Raw genomic sequence first — 21,682 nt, forward strand, 5'->3', positions numbered from 1 at the left:
CATACATCACAGCTCAGTAGTACCTTGGTCTCACACCTCACCCAGCAGTACTTAACTGTGACTTTTCAAAGAATAAAATACGGCTTCATTCAGTATATCCCTACCCAAAATGTTCCTCTGTCCATCATCTTTTATGTACTAAGATGGTATGATATGAAATTAATGGGATACACACCGAAGCCATGTGCATAGAAGTTAGCTTCACAAAAATAAAAATGAGCATTTTCTGTGATATTCTGCGTTCTGTTTCCTACAATTGAGTAATAGTCTGCTACCTCCTGTGATGACCTTGAGCAAGAGACATCAGTCTGTAAATGGACTGGCTTATCGAAGATGTGGTGCTGATATTCATGTTGTATATGCCAATATCCCATTGTGTGAATGCAATAATTAATTTCCAGGCAACTGGACTTTTATCCAAATCGAAGTCAACAGAGTTAAAGTTATGTTAGACCTTTATTTGACCATGACCTAAGCTCCTCACTGATCACCTGTGAAATTATACTTTGGAAGCTCAAATGTCATTTGCTATCTCTGCCTGCAACTGACTAGCTTCTACCATACTTTTGGAGATTTGGGCATGTCACACTACTAATATGTCGATACGTCGGGTTATGCATCTAGGCGAGTGGAGATGACTTTTCCTGATCCTGTAGCAATACCAAGCAGTGAGTACCCTTAAATTGACCACGTCACAACATTCATCTCAACATTATTTAAAATAGGGGAAAGGCAACGAGACACTTATAGCAGACAGATGTTTGACACAAAGACAAACGTAAAAGAAAACTGTTCACTGGCTTTCAAGCTCTGGCTCTTTATGTAGTAAGAAGTACACACATTCACACATAGACACACAAATGCACATTTTTGTGGCTGTGATGACTTTAATTATTGATTATCAATTGTTGAGCTCGGTTGCCTGAGCTGATGGGTGTGAGGAGGGGTTAGGGAAGGACACACAGGGCAAGGAGTGAATAACAGAGTAGTACAAGGCAAGAGTGGGAAAGACAGATGACTCAGTGGCTGCTCAAAAAGACAAAAGGAGTTCTAAGAGGGTGCCAAGGACCTTGCAACCATGAACACTATCTTTCCCAGCTTCCTCCTTATACCAGAGCCTTTACCTCTTTCCAAATCCTCTTTGCAAAACAGATGTGGACCCACAAGTATTTCACTTTTGAAGGCCAAATCTATAAATAAATCTGTGTTGCTGCCATGAGTAGTCACATGGTACCATCCTACACCAACTTATTTATGGGCCGTGTGGAGAAATCCTTTATATCCACTCAGTACTTAAAATCCCTTGTCAGCCTCAGATTAATTGATGTCATTTTCATGTTATGGACACATGCCAAGGACAACTCAATGAGCTACCTTCCTAGATGACAATCTCAACCTCTCAGAAGGCTCCATGAAGATGTCTGTTCATATACACCACACTAGCCATCAATAGTATCTCGACAGCTGTCAACTGTTCCATGTCAAAAAGACTCTTCCTTACGACCTCACCACCTGTGAATGTATCTGCAGTGAAAAGCAGGAGTTTTTGAAATATACTGATAATCTGACCAGAGCCTTTATTGACAGGGAATGTCTTACCCTGCTCATCCATAAACATATCTCCCCTGCCATATCCTCCTCTCTCATGAGTAAACGTGTTAACCAGCCACCAACCATCACTCCTGTTATCATCCAGTATCACCCTGATGTTGAAAAGTTCAAGTACAACCATCACCAGGGCTTTGACTATCTCTCATCGTTCTCTGAGTTAAGGGATATCCCAGGCAAAATAGTAACCACATCACCCAAGGTAGTGCTCAGCCACTCACCCAATGTACAGAATATCCTTATCTAGCCCTACTCCAGTCCTGCACATCATTAGTCATTCCTTTGTGGATGACCCAGGTGCAAGACCTGTCCCATACACCCACCCATCACCTCCTACCACATTCCAGTCTCAGGAATTTGCTATCCTATAAAAGGCAGTACCACATGTGAAAGTGCCATGTTATATATCAGCTATGTTGCAATTACTATCTAATTGTGCAAATGACCACCAAAAAACCAAGGCCAAACCCAAAAAAATTGGGCCATATGTGGAAGCAGCCACATATATGCGCTATTCTGCAGGTACTGTTTCCTTGCATAAATTTCCACCACCAAAGTGTGACCAAATCCATATTTGACCATCCAGCTGCCAAACATGCTGCCCACCACAACACAAATTACTTTAACTGCTGCTTCATTACATGCACCATTTGGTTACTCTCTGACAGCACAAGTTCCTCCAAACTACATAGGTGGGAATTGTGTCTTCATAGTGTGTTTGGGCGTCTCCATAGGTGTATGTCAGAATGTGTGTACTTTCTACTAGAAGGAGAACCAGAGCTCAAAAGCTAGGGAACACTGTTTTCTGTTAGGCATGTGTATGCACCACATACAAGTCTCCTATAGGTGAGGGGTTGCCTTTCTCTTAATTTATGTATCATTCCATCCAAAATGTATCAGATATCTGTATCGGTCTCCTAATTGGTTTGAGCACTGTTGTTAAGATTTCCGTGTTTAGCTTGGGACAGAATACTTTTGAAAGAACAGGAAGTATTACCTTGTAAATGCCGTGGTGAACAAGACTTTTTTCAATCACTTTTAACTAATTTCATTTGTAAATAATAATTGTTACATATTCAGAAAAAAACTTTTAATGCATACGTTGTTTCTCCACAACAAATTTTGTGTGTGTGTGTGTGTGTGTGTGTGTGTGTGTGTGTGTGTGTTTGTTTGGGGGGAGGGGACAAAAATCATCAGTGGAAAATTATGTAGAAAATAGTAAAATTCTTGTATATTTTGTGTTCTAATCCTGTGCATTATCTTATTTGCAGGTTCTGTAATTTTACAGTTTTTTGACAGAGCTAAAATGAACTTCACACCATTTGGAAGTCCATTCACTGGATCAGTTCCTACAGCTACTGTTCATCAAGTTGCCACTGCAAAGCTTGCTCACAATGTTGCTGCTGGTGGCCAAGTTCTTGGTGTTTTTAGTGGTGGTGATGGTGCAGTGCATTATTTGCGCCCTGTTGATCCAAATGGTTTTACGTTGACAACCCAAGGTGCCATAAACAGCCAGCATCCACAGGCGCAGCAAGCACTGATAACCCTACCTATCAGCATTGCTGGAAAGCCTGGTGAACCTGGACAGCCACAGCAAGCAGTTCACATTCAAGTAGTTAACCCCAACGCAACGCTAGGTGCTAATGGTGCTGCTAGTAATGTGGGCCCCAAGTATATATCTCCTCTTTTCTCACAAGGGATTTTAACATTATGTGGTCAACAGCAAGGTGGTGAAATTGTTCAGTTGCAAGTGCAGCATCCTCACATTCAGGTGACACCACAACCGGCTCAGCCACAGAGTGAATCAGATGCCTCCAATAACAGCTCTCAAGCACAGGTTTCGTTGCAGCAGCAGCAACAGCAACAACAAACACCTCAACAGGAACAGCAGCAGCAGTCGCAGCAGCAGCAACAGCAGCAGCAGCAACAACAGCAACAGCAACAACAGCAGCAGCAGCAGCAACAACAACAACAGCATCACCAACAGCAGCAACATCAACATCAGCAGCCACAGCAGCATCCTCAAGAACAGCAACAGCATCATCATCAGCAGATCCAAACACACACAATTGCTGTTGCAACAGATGATAAGCCAGAGGAGCACCAGCAGGCCTTCCCAGTAGCTGTTGTAGCACATCTTCCACAAGAATTAATTTTGCGTGACGGTATAGCCACAATGGAAATTGAAAAGATACAGGGGGAACCAGGCAAGGAAACTTTGCAACTGGCTATTGTTAAATCGGAAAATGATAAAGATTCTCAGGATGATTTTAATGGTAATGGGGCTCAGCATGCTACAGTTGCTGCCATGCCAGCTGCATGGCAGAGTATTGCAACCCCAGGTTCAACAGTGGCAGACTACTTGTCACGTATCCCAGCATCGACACTTCCACTAAGTTTGCACCACTTCTTGAAATTTTCTGCCGAAACGATAAAACGGGAAGCAGCCATCGAATCATCCCCCCTTTCAAACCCCGAGATTGTCGAAGTAGCGAACGGTGCAGCAGTTGAGGAGCCATCTGCCCCTGCAACAAACACAAAAACAAAGAAAAAGAAAAAGTATAAGAAAAAACCTCCAAAACCCCGGCGGCCCAGGCCAGGTCAAGTGCACATTGCAACTGCGTTGGACGGCACGACATTATTTTGTTGCCCCGAGTGTCATATGGCATATCCCGAAAAAGAGCTGTTAGAACAGCATCTTGTCGGGCACAAGATAGAACGGAGGTTCATTTGCGATATTTGTGGTGCAGGTTTAAAACGGAAGGAACATTTGGAGAGGCACAAGTTGGGTCATAATCCAGATCGTCCATTTGTTTGTTCTGTTTGCCTTAAAGGCTTCAAACGTAAAGAGCATCTAAATCTTCATTTCGTTATACATTCAGGAGAAAAGACAGAACTTTGCCCAGAGTGTGGTAAAGGTTTCTACAGAAAAGATCACTTACGAAAACATGCACGCAGCCATCTTACAAAACGCGTGAAAGAGGAACTTAACAACCAACAGCAGCTGCTACAGCAACAGCAGCAGCAGCAGCAACACCAGCAGCAGCAGCAGCAACAACAACAACAACAGCAGCAGCAGCAGCAACAGCAGGCACAGCCACAGCAGCAACAACCATTGCAGCAGCAGCAGCAACAGCAGCAACAGCAACAACAGCAGCAGCAGCAGCAGCAACAGCAACAGCAACAGCAACAGCCTCAGCAGATAGAACAGGAACACCAACAGCACCAAACAGACCATGAGGCTCAGCAAGTCAATGCCCCTGCTGCTACCATGGTTGCAACAGTGGTTTTACCAACTGCAGCAGAAACAGGTGCTATGCTGCTGCAGCATCACCGCTGAAAAAATCGAAGCACAAATTTTCTAGCCTTAAAGGGAATATGCTGGGTGAGGACAGTACTCCTGAGACCATTGTACTTTTCTTAGCTGTATATACTAATATTTAGCACCTTCTATTAACTTTTGCATATGTTGCTTACGGATAGTGATCACTTGTGCTGCAGAGTTACTGTTGAACTGTTTTTGATAAATCATATACACAGCTTTTATGTGTGTGGTACAGGTTTATGATTTTATACCGAGCTCAGAATGATCGAACAGTGTGAGAGGGGGATCACTATGATTTATAAATTAAAACTTACTGCAAATAATTGTTGAATATGGACATTATCCTAACTAAATGGTAATTACCAGGTATGTTATGGAGTACATCTTTTTGTACATCACAGTGGGCTTACAGCCCTTTTTGAATATTATGATAGGGAGTGTAACTTCCTGTTATTTTATGAATATTTCATTGTTTTACAGATAGTGTTAACACAGATGTGTATAGTTAACTGCCAAGTCCAGAATAATAAACAGATATATAATATATATATATATATAAGAATTAAATTGGATTTGGTGAAAATGTGTTTATTTTTTAGCACCGTGTAATCCTACTTCGTACATTCATTGTACTACGGCAGGAATCGACAGACATCTAAGTGGTAGATACTTGTACAGTGAATTTGCCAAAGCAAAGATCTGTCCAGAATACATAGTTGCTACCCTAGTCGTACATTTTAATACTTTATTTTCTTTATCTTGTGTGATCACTTAATGCATAGAAGTTTTGTTTTATGCCATACCACGTAGAATGTTGATATTGTTGAATAAACAGAGTCATAAGTATGGTATTGAACAGTATATGTCTCAGTCATCAGATAATACAGTTGAGTGGCAGGTGGCAGGGATATATAAATCAATCCGATGTCTGTAAGCAAACTACTACTGTTGCAAAAAAGACGAAGTATAACATTTATGTGTTTTACGATGCGTTATGCTACCTTGGATCCTTCACAGTGAAAATTTGCTCTCTGTTTTCTTCTAAATAAGTCATTGAGTTTGCTCCTCATGACACTGCATTCCATAAGATTCTTTGTAAAGCTAAATCCTGTTTCTTTCCTTATTTCATCTACTTAAAGTATTTATTGATATTTTATTTCCAAATTTTGCAAAAATTAAATAACACTGCTCGGACACTTTTTACTTTACTTTTAATTTTGAATCATGGTTAATAGTAGCTTTTGTGCCAACAGACACACCACACTCAGCACCTATTATCTTAAACTGTACCTGTTTGTGATGCAAAGTGATTGTGTCTCAAAATTCTTTACTTTCTGTCACCCCACTGAAGCAGACAAAAAGGTAAATCCTTTACATAAATGATTGACAAACAGCAATGTGTGTTCAGTAATATCTGTTTAAATCAGACATGTGAGGACCTTGTTGTTGACTATATATATCGTCTGGCATGTCCCATAGCTTCATGTTAACCTGTGTGTCTATGTTTCTTTACTTTGTGTATTCCTGTATGTTATTTAAATCACTGCAGAACTACTTGTTATTTTGTCTTGAAAAATTTCAAATATAAATACAATGGAAACTTACTGATTTCATTTTAGTGTTACGGGGAAAGGCTAGGTACTCCAATGTTCTAAAAATATTATTTATAGAATTTTTGAGGCATGTCCTGTACATAGTGGCCTACATGGAGTGTATAATTTTCAAGTATGAATTGTACATGCTTATATAGTTTCCACTTTTGTAAATTATTTTTATTGAAATATATACACAAATCTTTATCAGTGGTGTTTTTTACACATATAATTGAGGGCTAGGAGAGTTGTTACAGAGTGAGATTCAGCCAGTTGAAAGAGCACAGCGTATTAAGTTTCACATTGTATCAGATCAAGTAACCCTTTGTTCAAAATAAACCAATTACTGTACTGCATTACTAATTGTGTTTAAAACCAAAATAGATGTATTTTGAATTATTGGATAATGTTTTTTCCTTGTTAGCATTGCACTATGTAATTTATTTTGGTGGATAGTACATTACATAAGCTTGAAGTGGCAGTGCATTGTTTTAGCACAGATCATGGACCATGCATATTAGGCTGTCATGGCAGTTTCTTTGTGCTAGTCATTTTCACATAAAAGATTACACACAATTGCTATGTTGTAATTACATTTCTTTGTTTCCAGTCTTTTAATACCATAGATTTCTTTAAACTTTGAATAAAAGTCAATAGTTTTCTCCCTGTGTGTGTGTGTGTGTGTGTGTGTGTGTGAGAGAGAGAGAGAGAGAGAGAGAGAGAGAGAGAGAGAGAGAGAGGAGCAGGGGAGGGGGGGGGGGGGGGCAAGGCTGACATCGTTATCTAAATCTCCACCTCTCAATTTGTAGCAGGCCACTTCAAAATGTGGTGAAGGGTAGAATTACAATACTATCAGTTTATCCTGCTCGTCTGTTGGCTTCTCTTTCAGTGATTTGCTAATGTTAAAAAATGTCAAAGTTTCTTCATGCTTCATAGTTTGTGCTGAATGACAGTTCTTTCTTTAAATCACTGGGTATATGGGTTGAAACATCAAAGGAAACCCAGAGTGTACAATCTTCAACAGGACTATGCCTAGGAAAGCATTGCTGTATTCAAACAAGTCTTTGATTTCAGGACAGCTTTATCTTTTCTTTATTATAGTCTTCAAGATATCTGGATTATTACTACTTTATTGGCAGTTAATAAAATGTTGGTTTGGAAGCCAGAAGTGTATCTTTTAGGACAGGAGCTGAGATAAATGGTTTTAATATCTCAAACTGTTCATATTGTCCAGTAGATTTTAACATGTTCTTGTTGTCTAGGATCACATTCATCTACATTTCCAAAATTCTTGTCCTTTCTCTTAAAATATCATGTTTTTCTTTGTACAATTTCATGTTTAAGCAAATATATATTTGTTGTTGTTTCACCTCTTTCCAATCTCATTCTGCAGTGTTGAGGATTTGATTTACATGTGTGCATCAGTTGTGTACCACATTTTTTTGAGTTGGAGGAAAATGTTCTTTGATATAGATTGCAAGAAAATGAACACATCCAGGATCTTTGTTTTTTATTGCCAAAGATATCAGTTTTCATTTAACTGTTTTGGCTGATGTAAAGTATAGATCCATTTTTAACTCTGTAGATACTTATCTTTTATCCATAAAGTCTCCAAAGCATCATAAGGTTTTCAACAGCTTTGCACAATACAGTGTGGTTCAATGATAAAGTGACAGATGATCCAGAGGTATCGAATTTGATCCTAAGTTGGTTCTAGGACGTATCTGTCACTTACCACTACTCCCATCTCTTCCAATATCTATTAAAATGAACAATGCCTAGTTGCATCGTTGTTCAGAGTTTATATTAAACTGTAGTTCCTCCCCTACAGTTGGATACGTCAGATTGGAGGTTGAAGGAAGGCAATGGAATACCATCTCCAACAGAACAATGGCTAGTAAAGTGCTATGACAGCTTTACTTTTTTCTTCATACTATGCAAATTCTGAGTGTTCAAATATTCTTTTATCCATTCTGAGGGGAAAAAAGTGTGTTCTGAAGCCCCCTAGCTCAATCACTCTTTGTTACATGATAGGGAATATATGTGGCATGTCAGGAGGCAATATTGTAATCATGCAAAGTAAAATTACTTATGTCCAAGGTATCAGGCAAAGAAAGTTGAAATTATTTGTCTCAGTGTTATTGAAAAACAAAGCCAGCGAGGAAAATAAATCTGTGTTAAGCCCTAGTTTGTAATTTATTGAACACCATTTCTTGTGTCATCAAACATGTTTGAAAATGATTTGAAAAGATGCGACAGTGATTTGAAACCTGCAGAATGTTGCAATGTTGAAGGCAACATGTCACTAAGAGCTAATTAACTTGTGAAAATCACACTGTTTCCATTCTTTTATCAGCTTCTAAGAGGTGTTTTTGCTGTTGGGTTTGAGCTTGGTATGTTTGTGCTTGAGTCTAAAAACTTTAAAAAATGGCTTGTGATTAACTAAACTTAAAAAAATGGCTTTTGATTAACTGTTTCTTTGACTAAAAGCGTGAATAATTTTCAGAGAGATTTTACTATAAAAGTTACGTGAACATTACATAACCTCAGTCATTTCATTCGTTGCTCTTTATTTTATATGTAGGTATGTATATTTACATTTCATGGACAGTGTATCATTGACATTACTGCTATATAATCCACAAATTAAGGCCAGTTCACTTGTCATAGAGAGAAGTTCACTTGTTCTTTTCAGAAAATACATTTGTAAGGGTCATAAGTAACATACTAAAAAAATGTTATACTCTAATTGAATTGAAATACTGTGAAACTAAGTTGAGTCATTTCTTGTGTATCACACTCTACACCTTAATGTGAAATGCACAGTACAAAAACATAATTATTGAGCTTCCTTTATCCTTACAGTCGCTGCTCAGATCAAATATAATGATGTGGTAGTGGGTGTGACATGGATAATTACTATTGAAATCTCACCCATAACCAGAATAGGATAGTAATCTTTCTAGAATGTGTGTGTTCTGTGATTTTCTGTTGTGACCTAGGGAACATAATTAACTGTTATCCTCCTCCTCCTCCTCCTGTTTGCACTTGTTTAATCTCAATTTTTGTCAGGTTTTTTTTGACTGCGCGAGTTTTGGTAGGTGGGGGCATTGCACACACATGAATAGATTTCCAGATGCCTCACAGATAGAAATATAATTTGCCGTTTCAGTTTAGTTATGGGTTTCTGTAAATTTTGTTATGAGACAACTGATTCAGAGTGTATTCTCCAAAACATTTGCTCAGAAATTAAGTTCTGAATGTACAGTATGTTCTATCTGTTATTAAGCTTTGAGTGAATTATGCTAATGGCAGTCTGAAGGAAACATATTGACTGCAGGTTCCAGAAGTCCAATGTTTTAGGCGAGTCTCTTTTTCTCCTTCTGGCTATGCATGTTTTGATTTTCTTACGCGAGGCTGTGGAATTATAATATCAGAAATCTTTCTCCTGGTTGTATTGCCAGTCATTTTTACTGCCCTTGTCTGTATGGTGTGCCGTGTGTGTGTGTGTGTGTGTGTGTGTGTGTGTGTGTGTGTGTGTGTGTGTGTGTGTGTCTATATATATATTCATTAAACATTTCACATTCTTTATATGTTACCCAACAAAAGTCTTCATTTTACGATATGTTTCATTAAGTAGATGACTGTGTAATTATGCTGAGTTCCAGGATTCTATCTGTGGCTCTCGGAAAGCATTTGACTTTACAAAAAATTGTTCTCATTGTAATTTCCTCAGTTTTATTAAGAGAGTGAACTATGCAATGTACCATGATTCACTTAGTTTTTGGCTTAATTCCAACCACTGCATTTCAATCATGGTGTTGAGCTTGACAGATGAAGAAAAGTGGTAGAACATATGAACTATGACATACACATTGTAATTGGATAGATAAAAAAATCCACTCATCAAGCACCATCAGGAGAACACACCCATATGAAAAAAAAAAATTGTAATGTGTAATATTTTGGAGCGAATGGCTCCTTCTGGCAGAAGAGTTGAAGGGCAAGGAAGACGGGTGAAAGAAAAGAACTTGTGAGGTTTAGGACATGGGGAGAGTTCGGAAAAGTCGCTCAGGTTCAGAGGTAAGGGGAGACTTGCCTGCCTGGATGAAAAGACAACAGTCTCTCCTTCTCCTCCCATTGGGTAAGTCTCCCATGACCCAGGGTTCTCAATGACTTTCCTGAACTCCCCCCATGTCCTAAACCTCATCAGTCCTTTTCCTTCAATCCTGATCCTTCCCATCAACCCTCCTGCCAGGAGGAGGAGCCAATGGCTCCGAAAGCTTTCAAATTTCCTATCCAATTACGTTATTTATTTTCAAAAATTGATTATTTTTGTTGATACTATGTACACATTGGCATCTACCGAGAATGTCAGTTTATTATTCTTGTGTAGTACTGATTATTTGTCGCTATCTGGCAAAATTCTGACTTACACATGTAAGTATGGCTTCAATTCAAGCTAAGTATCTTAACATCAAACATTATGAAATTTATGACAGTGTATGCAGTGTTACAGATAGCAATGCTGGTTATTTAACAAACTCAGTTTCTTCATATAATGAAGGTCTTCAGTTTTCTATAGCCTCTGAAGTTTCCAATAGAAGACTTCGTAATTGTTCAGAAATCTAGTGACAGGAAAGTCACATTTTGCTGTATGCCAGTCTCAGAAGAAAGGAATAAGTTCTTGCAGAATATGCCCTAATCTCTTCTTCCTTTGTAAAAACAGCAGTTTTTGATAGTTCACTGGGTATATAGAGAGGCACATTCATTTCTCTTAAGCTATTCACATTATTGCATTTAATCCTATTTTCATCCATTTTTCAATAGCACAGGTTTTGAACTTTGCTTTTTGTCTTTCCTACTTGTGACTTGAAAAGTGAATTACTGAAACTGATAATGCATTGCCACTTCGTAATAGCTTTATTATTGTTACTCTTTTGAAATACATATTGGGATAAAGCAGGCAGAATAAACGTGAAATTATGAAGACACATCTTCCATTTTTAGCACCATTTAAATCCAAGGGTACTTGTAATAAAAGAAATAAACTATTCAGTAATATATTTCATTAATATTTCAGGAAAAGGTTATCAACAGTTTTTTTTTCACTTGCTTCTAGAAATTTTCTTTTGTTTTTCTTTCATAAGTTGAAAGTAAACCTTATTTGCTGCCCCCATGAAGAGATTTATAATCACAGTATCCATTTGTTATCATTATTGGTTTTATGCTTCTCACTATCAACTATGAGTAAACAAATGAAAAAGTTTTCCAGCATGTATATGGAAGGGATGAACTCTGTATGTATTCTGGACCTATTGGTACAAAAAATATATTTATTTAAATCAGTTGTGGAGTAGTTACTACCGTATGCAGTAATATCCTTTCACAGATTGTAATTTCATTGCAGTTGCCATTGTATTACGATTGATGTTTACCAGCGAAGCAAAGGTATGTAACATATGTTAATGTAATTGTGTGTGTGTGTGTGTGTGTGTGTGTGTGTGTGTGCGCGTGTATGTTTTTGTATGTATGTATATAAGAAAGAGAAGTCAAAGAAAAACTGAGGAAGAGATGTACAAATATTCATGTTAATAATAAATTGTACCATAAAAAACATTAGTGTTGATATTATCAGGTATATCTTTTACTGGTTCTCTGTGCATAACTGGTTTTATCAGGAATATTTTCATTTTACTACTGTGTTGAGCCTGTAGAGGTGGAGCAGTTACAGTCAGTGATTGGATACTCTCCTCCTTGCAGTATCTGTCCTGTCAGTGCTTTTTTTTCTACTTTGAGAAAGTCCTGTCCATCTTCTGGGTCTGGTTCCAGTTTGAAATATTGGTAGCTTTGAACCATATTTCTGAATTCGTTCTTGTCATTGACTGTTTTCCGTGTTACAAAATTGTCTGAACTCTTTCTTATGTCATTTAACCAACTCCGTTTTCTTTACTTTTTGAAATTCCAGATCCTATTCAGCTGGACTTAAGACATTCTGTAAATCTTCTTCATCATCCTGAAACATTTCTACGAATGCTACCATTCACAAAGCCTTTTCCAGTCCTCTCTCAAAGGCTATCATTCAGCATTTTCTCCTATTGCAGTGCTGTCAGATTTACATCGTCTTATATGTGGTCTCACCATCTTGTTCATGGTGTTCCAATTGGTCTTCTTCCATATTCTGTCAGTTCCAGAGCCTTTCTTGGTAGTCTTTCTTTTCCCATTATTTTAACTTGGCAGCCTATTTCACTCCATAGTTTCTTTTAGGAGACTGAACTGAAGAGTGCTTCATATTTTTTCATATCTTATGTTGCCTTTTCTCATTGTACCCAGGATCCTTCATACTGTAGGGAGTGCATCTCTGTTGCTTGTGCTCTACACAGCTCTTTATTTGTCTAGGTGCAAGAATCTGATCCATAAGTCAAAATTGGTAGATATTGATGTGTACATAATGATTTTTGCTTTGACAAGTATTTTCCTATTCTTCATTGTGTGTGATACAGAATAATTCAATTTTAAGAAATTTTCTATCCTTTCCAAAAAATTTTCCTTATTGAATTGTTTCCTGGTTTGTTTACTTTGTAGATATTTGAAAGCACCTACGTCATTAATAATTTTTTATTACAACTTCCATCATTTTTCAGTTTTCCGCGCTAATTTTCATTACATCACTTCTTAAGCTTATTTCCATGCCTGCCTCTTCACTTACCCTCTGGCGGATATTTGGTTATTCTTGCAATTTCTGCTCATTGTCTTCCCATATCATCTGCTGTTGACCCTTTGTGGATTCTTCTTATAATGTTGGCTGTGACTGCATTGAAAAGTGCTGATGAAAACACACTTCCTTGTTGAGCTTCTCCATCTTTTGTAAATCTCCCCCCCCCCCCCTTTCCCCGTCTGTTATTACACAATTCAGACATTTGTTATACATGTTTCTGATTCTGAGGTGCATTCTTTTTGACAGTTCAGTCTATTCAGACCTTGCCATATCTCTTCCCATCTAACAGTCTTTTAAGCAAGCCAGTTGTAGTGTATCATCCTCACTTTCAACAATCAAAACTTCTGAAAATATGATCATAAAACAGGAGCATTCACTTTCTGACTGATGTTTTAAGTTTCTATCTTCCCGTAAAATTTCTCATCAGATCATAATCTTGTCTTTTTGTCAGCTACCCACTGCGGAGGTCTTTCTTAGTGTTCTGAATTTCGATTTTATATACTGGTCAACTACCCCCTTCCACCTGTGGTCAGTATTAGTTCTTACAAGGAAGCAACAAAAAAACTTCAATTTTCTGACAAGTAAACTGACCCCCTTTCTGTTATTTAAAATGTTTCTCATCCAGATTATGTATCAGGCCCAATTCACACACAAATGGTGTGGCACAGATGCCTAGCGGTGGCGAGTCTGGGACGTGGCACGGACAGGACATGAGCAGTTCACACTGATGTGGCGATGTCAGAGAGACACGGGGCAGTTGTGCTACAAATGGATCAGAATATGTCATGGTGCACTAAAACTTTTGTAACTTGTGAAAGTTGAGCAGTGAAGAAGATACCAGGTACATCCACTATGGTGGAAAAAGGAAAGAAATATGGCACATTCAACATCATTAAAGAACTGAATATGTATCCCAAACATTTCCAGCTTTTTTACAGTGTGTCTCAAAAATATTTCTACGTTGCATTAGACAAATTGAGGAATGACATTCAGAGAAAAGCAACAAAACTGGAATGTTTTTGATCATAATACCTGCCTTTCGTGTGATATTCATTTAAATGTAATCCTAAACATTGCTGATTTTGTGAGAGATGTTAAAAATATTATGACACACTTCCAAAATCTGATCATCTGGAAATATTTTGCTGCTATTCAGGGTGAGTCACAAGGTTTTCCCCCGGTTGCTGGAGGTTATTCCTTAGCTTATTTGGAACAAAAAATGTAAATACAGTAATGTGATCAGATCCATAATTAAGGAGCTACAACAGAGTTCCGAAACATGGCACAGTGTATGGAGCGCTATACTTGTGTTCACAGGACACATGATCAGTCTTAGGTAGACAAGTGCAGCGAGTGGTACGTTTGCATAAAAACTATGTTGTTGACACTGCAGTCACTGTTTACTGTTATTGTCTCCTGTGTATAGTATGCTTTGTGATTCCGTACAAGTTTTCATCGCAGGAGTATGGAGAGATGGTGTACATTTTGGGCTTCTGTGATGTTAATGCGAAAGCTGCTGTTCCCGAGTATCACCATTGGTATCCTAATCGTAGGATTCAGAGTGCCAAAACATTTAGTGGAACATATTGAACATTGCTAGAAACTGGTACTCTTCCCAATATTCGTATTCACTCCGAAAGACATGACATTCAAGAAGAGGAGAACATTCTTAATTTAGTAGAGCGCAGATCTCGTTCAAGTACAAGACGCCTAGCTACCCCATTAAATGTTTCACAATCTAAGGTAAGTAAGATTCTTCATGAGAATAGACTGTATCCTTTTCATGTGCAGAAAGTTCACCATTTAGAGCCACATGATTGTGCCAACTGTTTGCACTTTTGTAACTGGTTAAATGGAAATCGGCAGCTCTATTGCTTCATAATGTTCAGTGATGAGGCAACCTTTACAAGAGATGGCATCAACAACATGCATATCTGGGTAGATGAAAATCCCCATGCCGTGGTAGTATCTCAATTTCAATGCAGATTCAGTGTCAATGTCTGATGTGGTGTTGAGTGTGACCAGTTACTGGGACCATTTATTCTCCCAGGAAATTTAAATGGTCAGATGTATGGTAACTTTTTACGAGAAGACTTACCACAGCTTCTTGAACATGTTCCCCCGGAAACAAGACATCACATGTACATCCAACATGACAGAGCACCTGCACATTTCCACCAAGTGGTAACAGCTTATCTCAATCAGCAGTTCCCACATCGATGGATAGGTCGTGGGGGCCCTATCAACTGGCCTGCCAGACCCCCAGATTTTAACACTCCTAGATTACTGCATTTGGGGGTGGATGAAAGACGTGTATGAAGTTAAGGTTGGAACAAGAGAAGAATTGATACAACACATTGTTGATGCCACAACCTCAATAAGGAACGAGCATTTGAAATGACGAATTCTACTTGGGCGGTTCACTCCCGTGTGAATCTTTGCCTTCAAATGCAGGGAGGAAATTTTGATCACTTGCTTTAAATCCACTGTGATTGCAAGAGACTGCTACAAAATAGTTTAAATTAATTATTATGTGCATTTTTTATTGTGAAATCCTTCAATAAAAGTTTTTTCTGCCATTTTCATGAGTTTTTCAATTACTGTAGCTCCTTAATTATGGATCTGATCCCATTGCTTTATTTACATTTTTTCTCCAAAATAACCTAAGAAATACCCTCGAGAAACTGGGGGAAAACCTTATGACTCCCCTGTATACCATAAATTCTTCATTACAGGGCATAGTTTCCTAGCATGTGATAGAGATTTTGCCCTCATAGAGAGAAACATAATATCCTTTCCCCCAGAAGACTGGATTCCATTCATTGCAAATGCTAAGGAAAATAGATTGCTTCTGTGCAGGATGGAACCAGAAGATTTCAGAGATCTTGGCGCACTAGACCACAGCCTGCACAGAGGCATATTCAGAATAACTGAGTATGCCTGGCTACACATTTCATCAGACAACTCTACTACACTAAGAGCAAGAGAAAGTCATAATATCCAGCAATTGTGGATTTGTCAAATCACTGCAAAGAAGCGAAGTGCTGGGGAAAGAAATATGCCACTACAGAACGTACAGTTTCCCTACTTCATATGATAAAATTCTGCCAGTTAAAAGTGCCAAGAAAAAAACCTTAACTGACATGTGATAGTATATTTCAGCTGAAAAACAGAATTTCTCTGAGCAAGTTTCAAGTGAATAATAGATTTGCACGTCTGTCTGGCAAAACCCTGAAAATGTAATTCTGATTGTTTATGTTTAATGTAATTGCAACAGGAATGGTGTTACATTTCACCATAACTCCTGATGCTGCTTGGGCGGATTTGTATTGCAATAAATGTTACATGCATTGTACTTTTCTAGGAATAAGATTTCTATTCCTGCATTAAGTAACACAGAGAAACCGATGTGTTTCAGCAGCACAACGGTAACTGCATAGATTCAATATTGTTCGTCCAGAAAAAAGATAGTGCTATTTTCTTCAAATATAACATGAGTAATTGTGTAATAACTGTTTTGAAAGTATGCAAAATGATGTTTTACCTCTTATACACTGTCTGGATCACGATAACCTATGTATGCAAGCATAAAATAGGTAAGCATAAAACAGTTGGAACACAGAATATTTAAGTTACATCAATAGCAAAATCCCATTTCTCATTCATCATTTGTTGGAACACGCCATTTATTTCGACAATATGTGACCGAAAATAGATATGAGTTTTTTATGACTGTAGAAGTGTAGACGAGAAAAATTTTCTCTATAAGGTATATAGCTAACCCTGCACTGGATCAGCGATTGTTTGGCTCTGGTTTTAAAATGAAAATCACTCTGAATTCAGTATTGGCTTAAAATGTGTTTGTCACTGACTTCATAAACCACATATGGAAGAGAAATGCAAGCTACAAATAAGCTTAGTGTGCGGCCATAACATCAAATGTTACACATAATAGCTCATTGCGGCCGAACGCCAAAATATATCACTTATTTGCTCGGGACTGGAAAGATGTATCGCTCTCCTTACACAGTTAAATACAATTTTGATATCTTAGCTATATTTTATACACAGCAACCTATGTCCTAAAACCTGCATCCCTGCAGTGCGCCACCAGTGGCAAGAAACACATGTGACATGGACCATGAAGCCGCACATCGTTACCATACCATCTCTGTGCAAATTGCTCCATTTGTTAACATGGAAGTGGCGTGAAATAGTGCCACACCATTTCTGTATGAACTGGACCTAATAGGAATTTGACAGTGTGATTTACATGGAAGTAGGTGCACAGTGTCATCAAAACATGGGACTTAAAGTAGCGTTTAATGTCTCCAGAGATAGCCACACTGTGAGCTGTTCTACATCTACATACATACTCCACAAGCCACCCTTGGTGTGTAGCGGAGGATACTATGGACCACTACTAGTCATTTACTTTTGTTCCACTCGCAAATGGAGTGAGGGAAAAACTAGTGTTTATAACCCTTCATACAAGCCCTAGTTCCTCTCATATTAACTTTGTGGTCCTTATGTGGAATAAATGTTGGCGACAATAGACTCCTTCTGCAAATGACCTCAAATGCTGGTTCTCTAAGTTTCCTCAGTAGTGCCTCATGAAAAGAACATCTTTCTTCCATGGAGTTCCATTTGAGTTCACGAAGCAGCTCTGTAATACTTGTGTGCTGATTGAACCTAACTGTAACAAATCTAACAGCACACCTCCAAATTGCTTTGATGTTTTCCTTTAAATCGACCTAGCGGGAGTCCCAAACACTCAAACAGTACTTAATAATGGGTTGCACTTGTATTCTGTATGCCGTCACCTTTACAGATGAACTACCCTTTCCCAAAATTCTCTCAATAGAACTAATGACCATTTGCCTTCCTACTACCTATTTGACGTGCTTGTTCCATGTCATATTGCTTTGCAATGTTACGCATAGATATTTAACCAATGTGACTGTGTCAAGCAGCATGCTACTAATGCTGTATTTGGACATTACAGGGTTGTTTTTTGTCCTCGTCTCCGTTAACTTACAGTTTTCTATATTTAGAGCAAGCTGCCATTCGCCACACCAACTAGAAATTCTGTCTGTCATCCTGTATCCTCCTGATGACACCTCTCCATACACCACAGCTTCATCAGCAAACAGCTGTAAATTGCTACTCACCCTATCCATCAGATCATTAATTTATATGGAGAATAAGACAAGTTATATCACAGTTCCCTGGGGCACTCCTGAATTTACACTTGTTTCTGATGCACACTTGCTGTCAAGACAATGTACTGGGTTCTGTTACTTAATCTTCTATTTGGCACATGTGATGTACTTGTTATTTGTCTAAGAATAACAGACATATCTTACAGTAGATTTGCATTGGTATTATTATCGTGTCCTTTTTCCGCTGGGATAAACTGAACCCTAGTTCCTAGCCTGTCTTTACTTACGTGACAGTATTCCTTGTTTGAACTGTGAAAAATTAATTCAGAGGATAAAAAAATCAAATTTGCTTCTCTGATGTGTATACCACTGCGTAGTACACACAAAAAGAAAAGAAAACTGAGGAATGGCAACCCTCTTACATACGATACTTGGCACATACACATATGTAGTAGCACGTGTACTTGACCAATACAAGGACACACAGGAATAAACCAGCCTCCAAAAATATGTGCAGAATGAGAAGGCAGTCGCCAATAAAATACTAGCAACAGGAGAGATTTGAAAACATAAGAGGTTAGTAGTGGTGTGGTAGTATGACAAGTTAGGGGTAAAGAAAGAACATTCAAAAAATAATATTGATGGGAAGGCTCCAATGGGATTGGTTGTGGTGGAGCAAAAGTAGTGAAAGAGAAATGCGTTAAATTATTTACAGAGTATCTGCAGAGGAAGAAATGCCCCTAAAATTGGAACAATGCTGTACTTAGTGTGTTTCACATTGGTATATATATATATATATATATATATATATATATATATAGAGAGAGAGAGAGAGAGAGAGAGAGAGAGAGAGAGAGATGATGTGACTTACCAAACGAAAGCGCTGGCATGTTGATAGACACACAAATATACACACAAAATTCTAGCTTTCGCAACCAACGGTTGCTTCGTCAGGAAAGAGGGAAGGAGAGGGAAAGACGAAAGGATGTGGGTTATAAAGGAGAGGGTAAGGAGTCATTCCAATCCCGGGAGCGGAAAGACTTACCTTACGGGGAAAAAAGGACGGGTATACACTCGCACACACACACATATCCATCCACACATATACAGACACAAGCAGACATATTAAAAGGCAAAGAGTTTGGGCAGAGATGTCAGTCGAGACGGAAGTGCAGAGGCAAAGAGGTTGTGCTGTATGAACTATTCGCTAAAATTATCACCAACTACAAAGGAAAAAATAAACCACTGAATCTTCATCAAGCAAAGGAACAAACTGGATTTAGAAGTGGATATAGCACAGCAGAATGAAATGACTGAACATAGCAATGAGTAAAATTACTGCTTTGCCTGGGCTTCACAGATTTTGAGAATGCTTTTAAGTCAGTTTCAACAACATTTCTATTAAGACACCTTGACAAAGAAGATAATGATCCAGTGTGTTAGTGTTCTCAGAAATATATACCGTGTGTTTATAATTAAACTGATGGTGTTCAAGGTACTGTAATGCACGCTGTATCTGTTGGAGCAAGCTGATACATCATAGGTGTGTTCGTTAATCGGGGCAGTCAAGGAGGATGCTGGATAGTTCCACTTTCTGCCACTATGTGAAAATATGGCGCTGTACGTGATCAGAATATGGTGAGGGTACAGAAAAAGGAGAGGAACAATCGAACACTTGATAATGGTGGTTCTGGAACACTTATTAGGATATAGTCACAAGTTACAAAATGTTTTCATAGTGGTTTTCTGACTAAGCAGCATGCTGCATCCATAACAGGGCATATTGTTAGCAGCATGTCTGGTGTAATCAGTTGTTGTAAGCTATCCTTCAGATCAGGAAGAGACCTGATCTTTCAGATATCCCCCCAACCAGATATCACATGGATATAGGTTGGTGTTTTTGGAAGGCCATACATCTTGAGATTGCCTAGAGATGATGTGGTTGTTACTGAACAGTTCTCAAAGCAGATCTTTCATCTGAGAAGCAATGTGTGATGTTGCCCCACCTTGGATTAAAATAGTGGTGTGAACACAGTTACGTTCTTGCAAAGCTGGAATTGTGTGTTGCACAAGGAGATCCTTATAATGTGCAGATGTAAAAACAATGAGGCTGCATACAAGTATAGACCTGTGAGGTATCATCTCGAAGGAGAACAAACTGATAATTAAAGAGCTAAGTGCAGTGGATATTCTTGTACGACATGTGGCAGAGTAGAAATCCAAACGAAAGTGTTTTGGGCATTCACAGAGTAAAATGTGCCTTGTCATTGCAAAGAATATTCCCTGGTCACTTGTCATCCATTTCGGTGCGTGTCAGAAAACGAAGGGCAAAGTCAGGGAGTTGTAGCCTGTGTTGGGGCTTCATTTGATGCACATTCTGTATATTATGGGGATACCAGTGTAAAATGTGCCACTAAATCTTTTGAACTGTTTGATTTGATTTGATTTATTATTGGTCCTGTAGATCATACAATTTGTACAGCAAAGCACATCATGATATAGGACAAGTCAATTTGAAAAATTAATTTAAGATGGTATATGACGAGAGATGACTGTAGTGGTACATAACTTGCATAGCAGAATACATACAGGATATATAGACAAAATATAAAAAAAGGTGGTGTGTGATGAGAGATGACAGTGGGGCATACTGCACATAGCAGAATACATATAAGAGATACAGAGAGAATATGAGTAACAAACAATAATTAAATTATCTTACTAATTAGAAATGTCTACAAGTGAATATATAGCTTACTAGAAGTAATTAAAATATTGTGGTACATAGTTCACATAGCAGAATACATATATGAGATACAGACAGAATATGAGTGACAAACAATAATTAAATTATCTAAGTAGAAATATCTACAAGTGAATATGCAGCTTATTAGAAGCAATTAAAATATTGTGGTATATAGTTCACACAGCAGAATACATATATGAGATACAGACAGAATATGAGAAACAAACAATAATTAAATTATCTTACTAAGTAGAAACTTCTACAACTGAATAAACAGTTTATTGCAAGTAATTAAAATTTTGTTTCAAGAAATTCATGTACGGAATAGAAACAGTGATTTAGTAGCAATTCCTTTAATTTAGTTCTCATTATTTTTGGGTTTTTGCTTGTTTTTATGTCTGTTGGGAGGTGGTTGTATATTTTAATGCCCATACATTTAACCCCATTCACATATAATTTTGTGTTGTGGGCTATAATTTGTAACTGTGTTTTGTTTCTGGTGTCGTGTGTGTGGCGGTCTGCATTTCTGTC

General features: G+C 38.1%; 1 protein-coding gene across 2 annotated transcripts in view; it reads left to right on the forward strand.

Moving 5' to 3' along the window:
• LOC126458225 (zinc finger protein 853-like) overlaps positions 1–6,924 on the forward strand; it is a 39,904-nt gene extending 32,980 nt beyond the window's left edge. For both annotated transcript variants that reach the window (XM_050095123.1, XM_050095122.1), the window contains exon 4: positions 2,880–6,924. In XM_050095123.1, the coding sequence (XP_049951080.1) occupies positions 2,915–4,948 (2,034 nt within the window). In that variant the 5' untranslated portion in view covers positions 2,880–2,914 and the 3' untranslated portion in view covers positions 4,949–6,924. The remainder of the gene's footprint in view (positions 1–2,879) is intronic.
• The last annotated feature ends 14,758 nt before the right edge of the window (positions 6,925–21,682 follow it).

The sequence above is a fragment of the Schistocerca serialis genome, chromosome 2 (genome assembly GCF_023864345.2).
Source record: "Schistocerca serialis cubense isolate TAMUIC-IGC-003099 chromosome 2, iqSchSeri2.2, whole genome shotgun sequence".
Classification (NCBI taxonomy): domain Eukaryota; kingdom Metazoa; phylum Arthropoda; class Insecta; order Orthoptera; family Acrididae; genus Schistocerca; species Schistocerca serialis.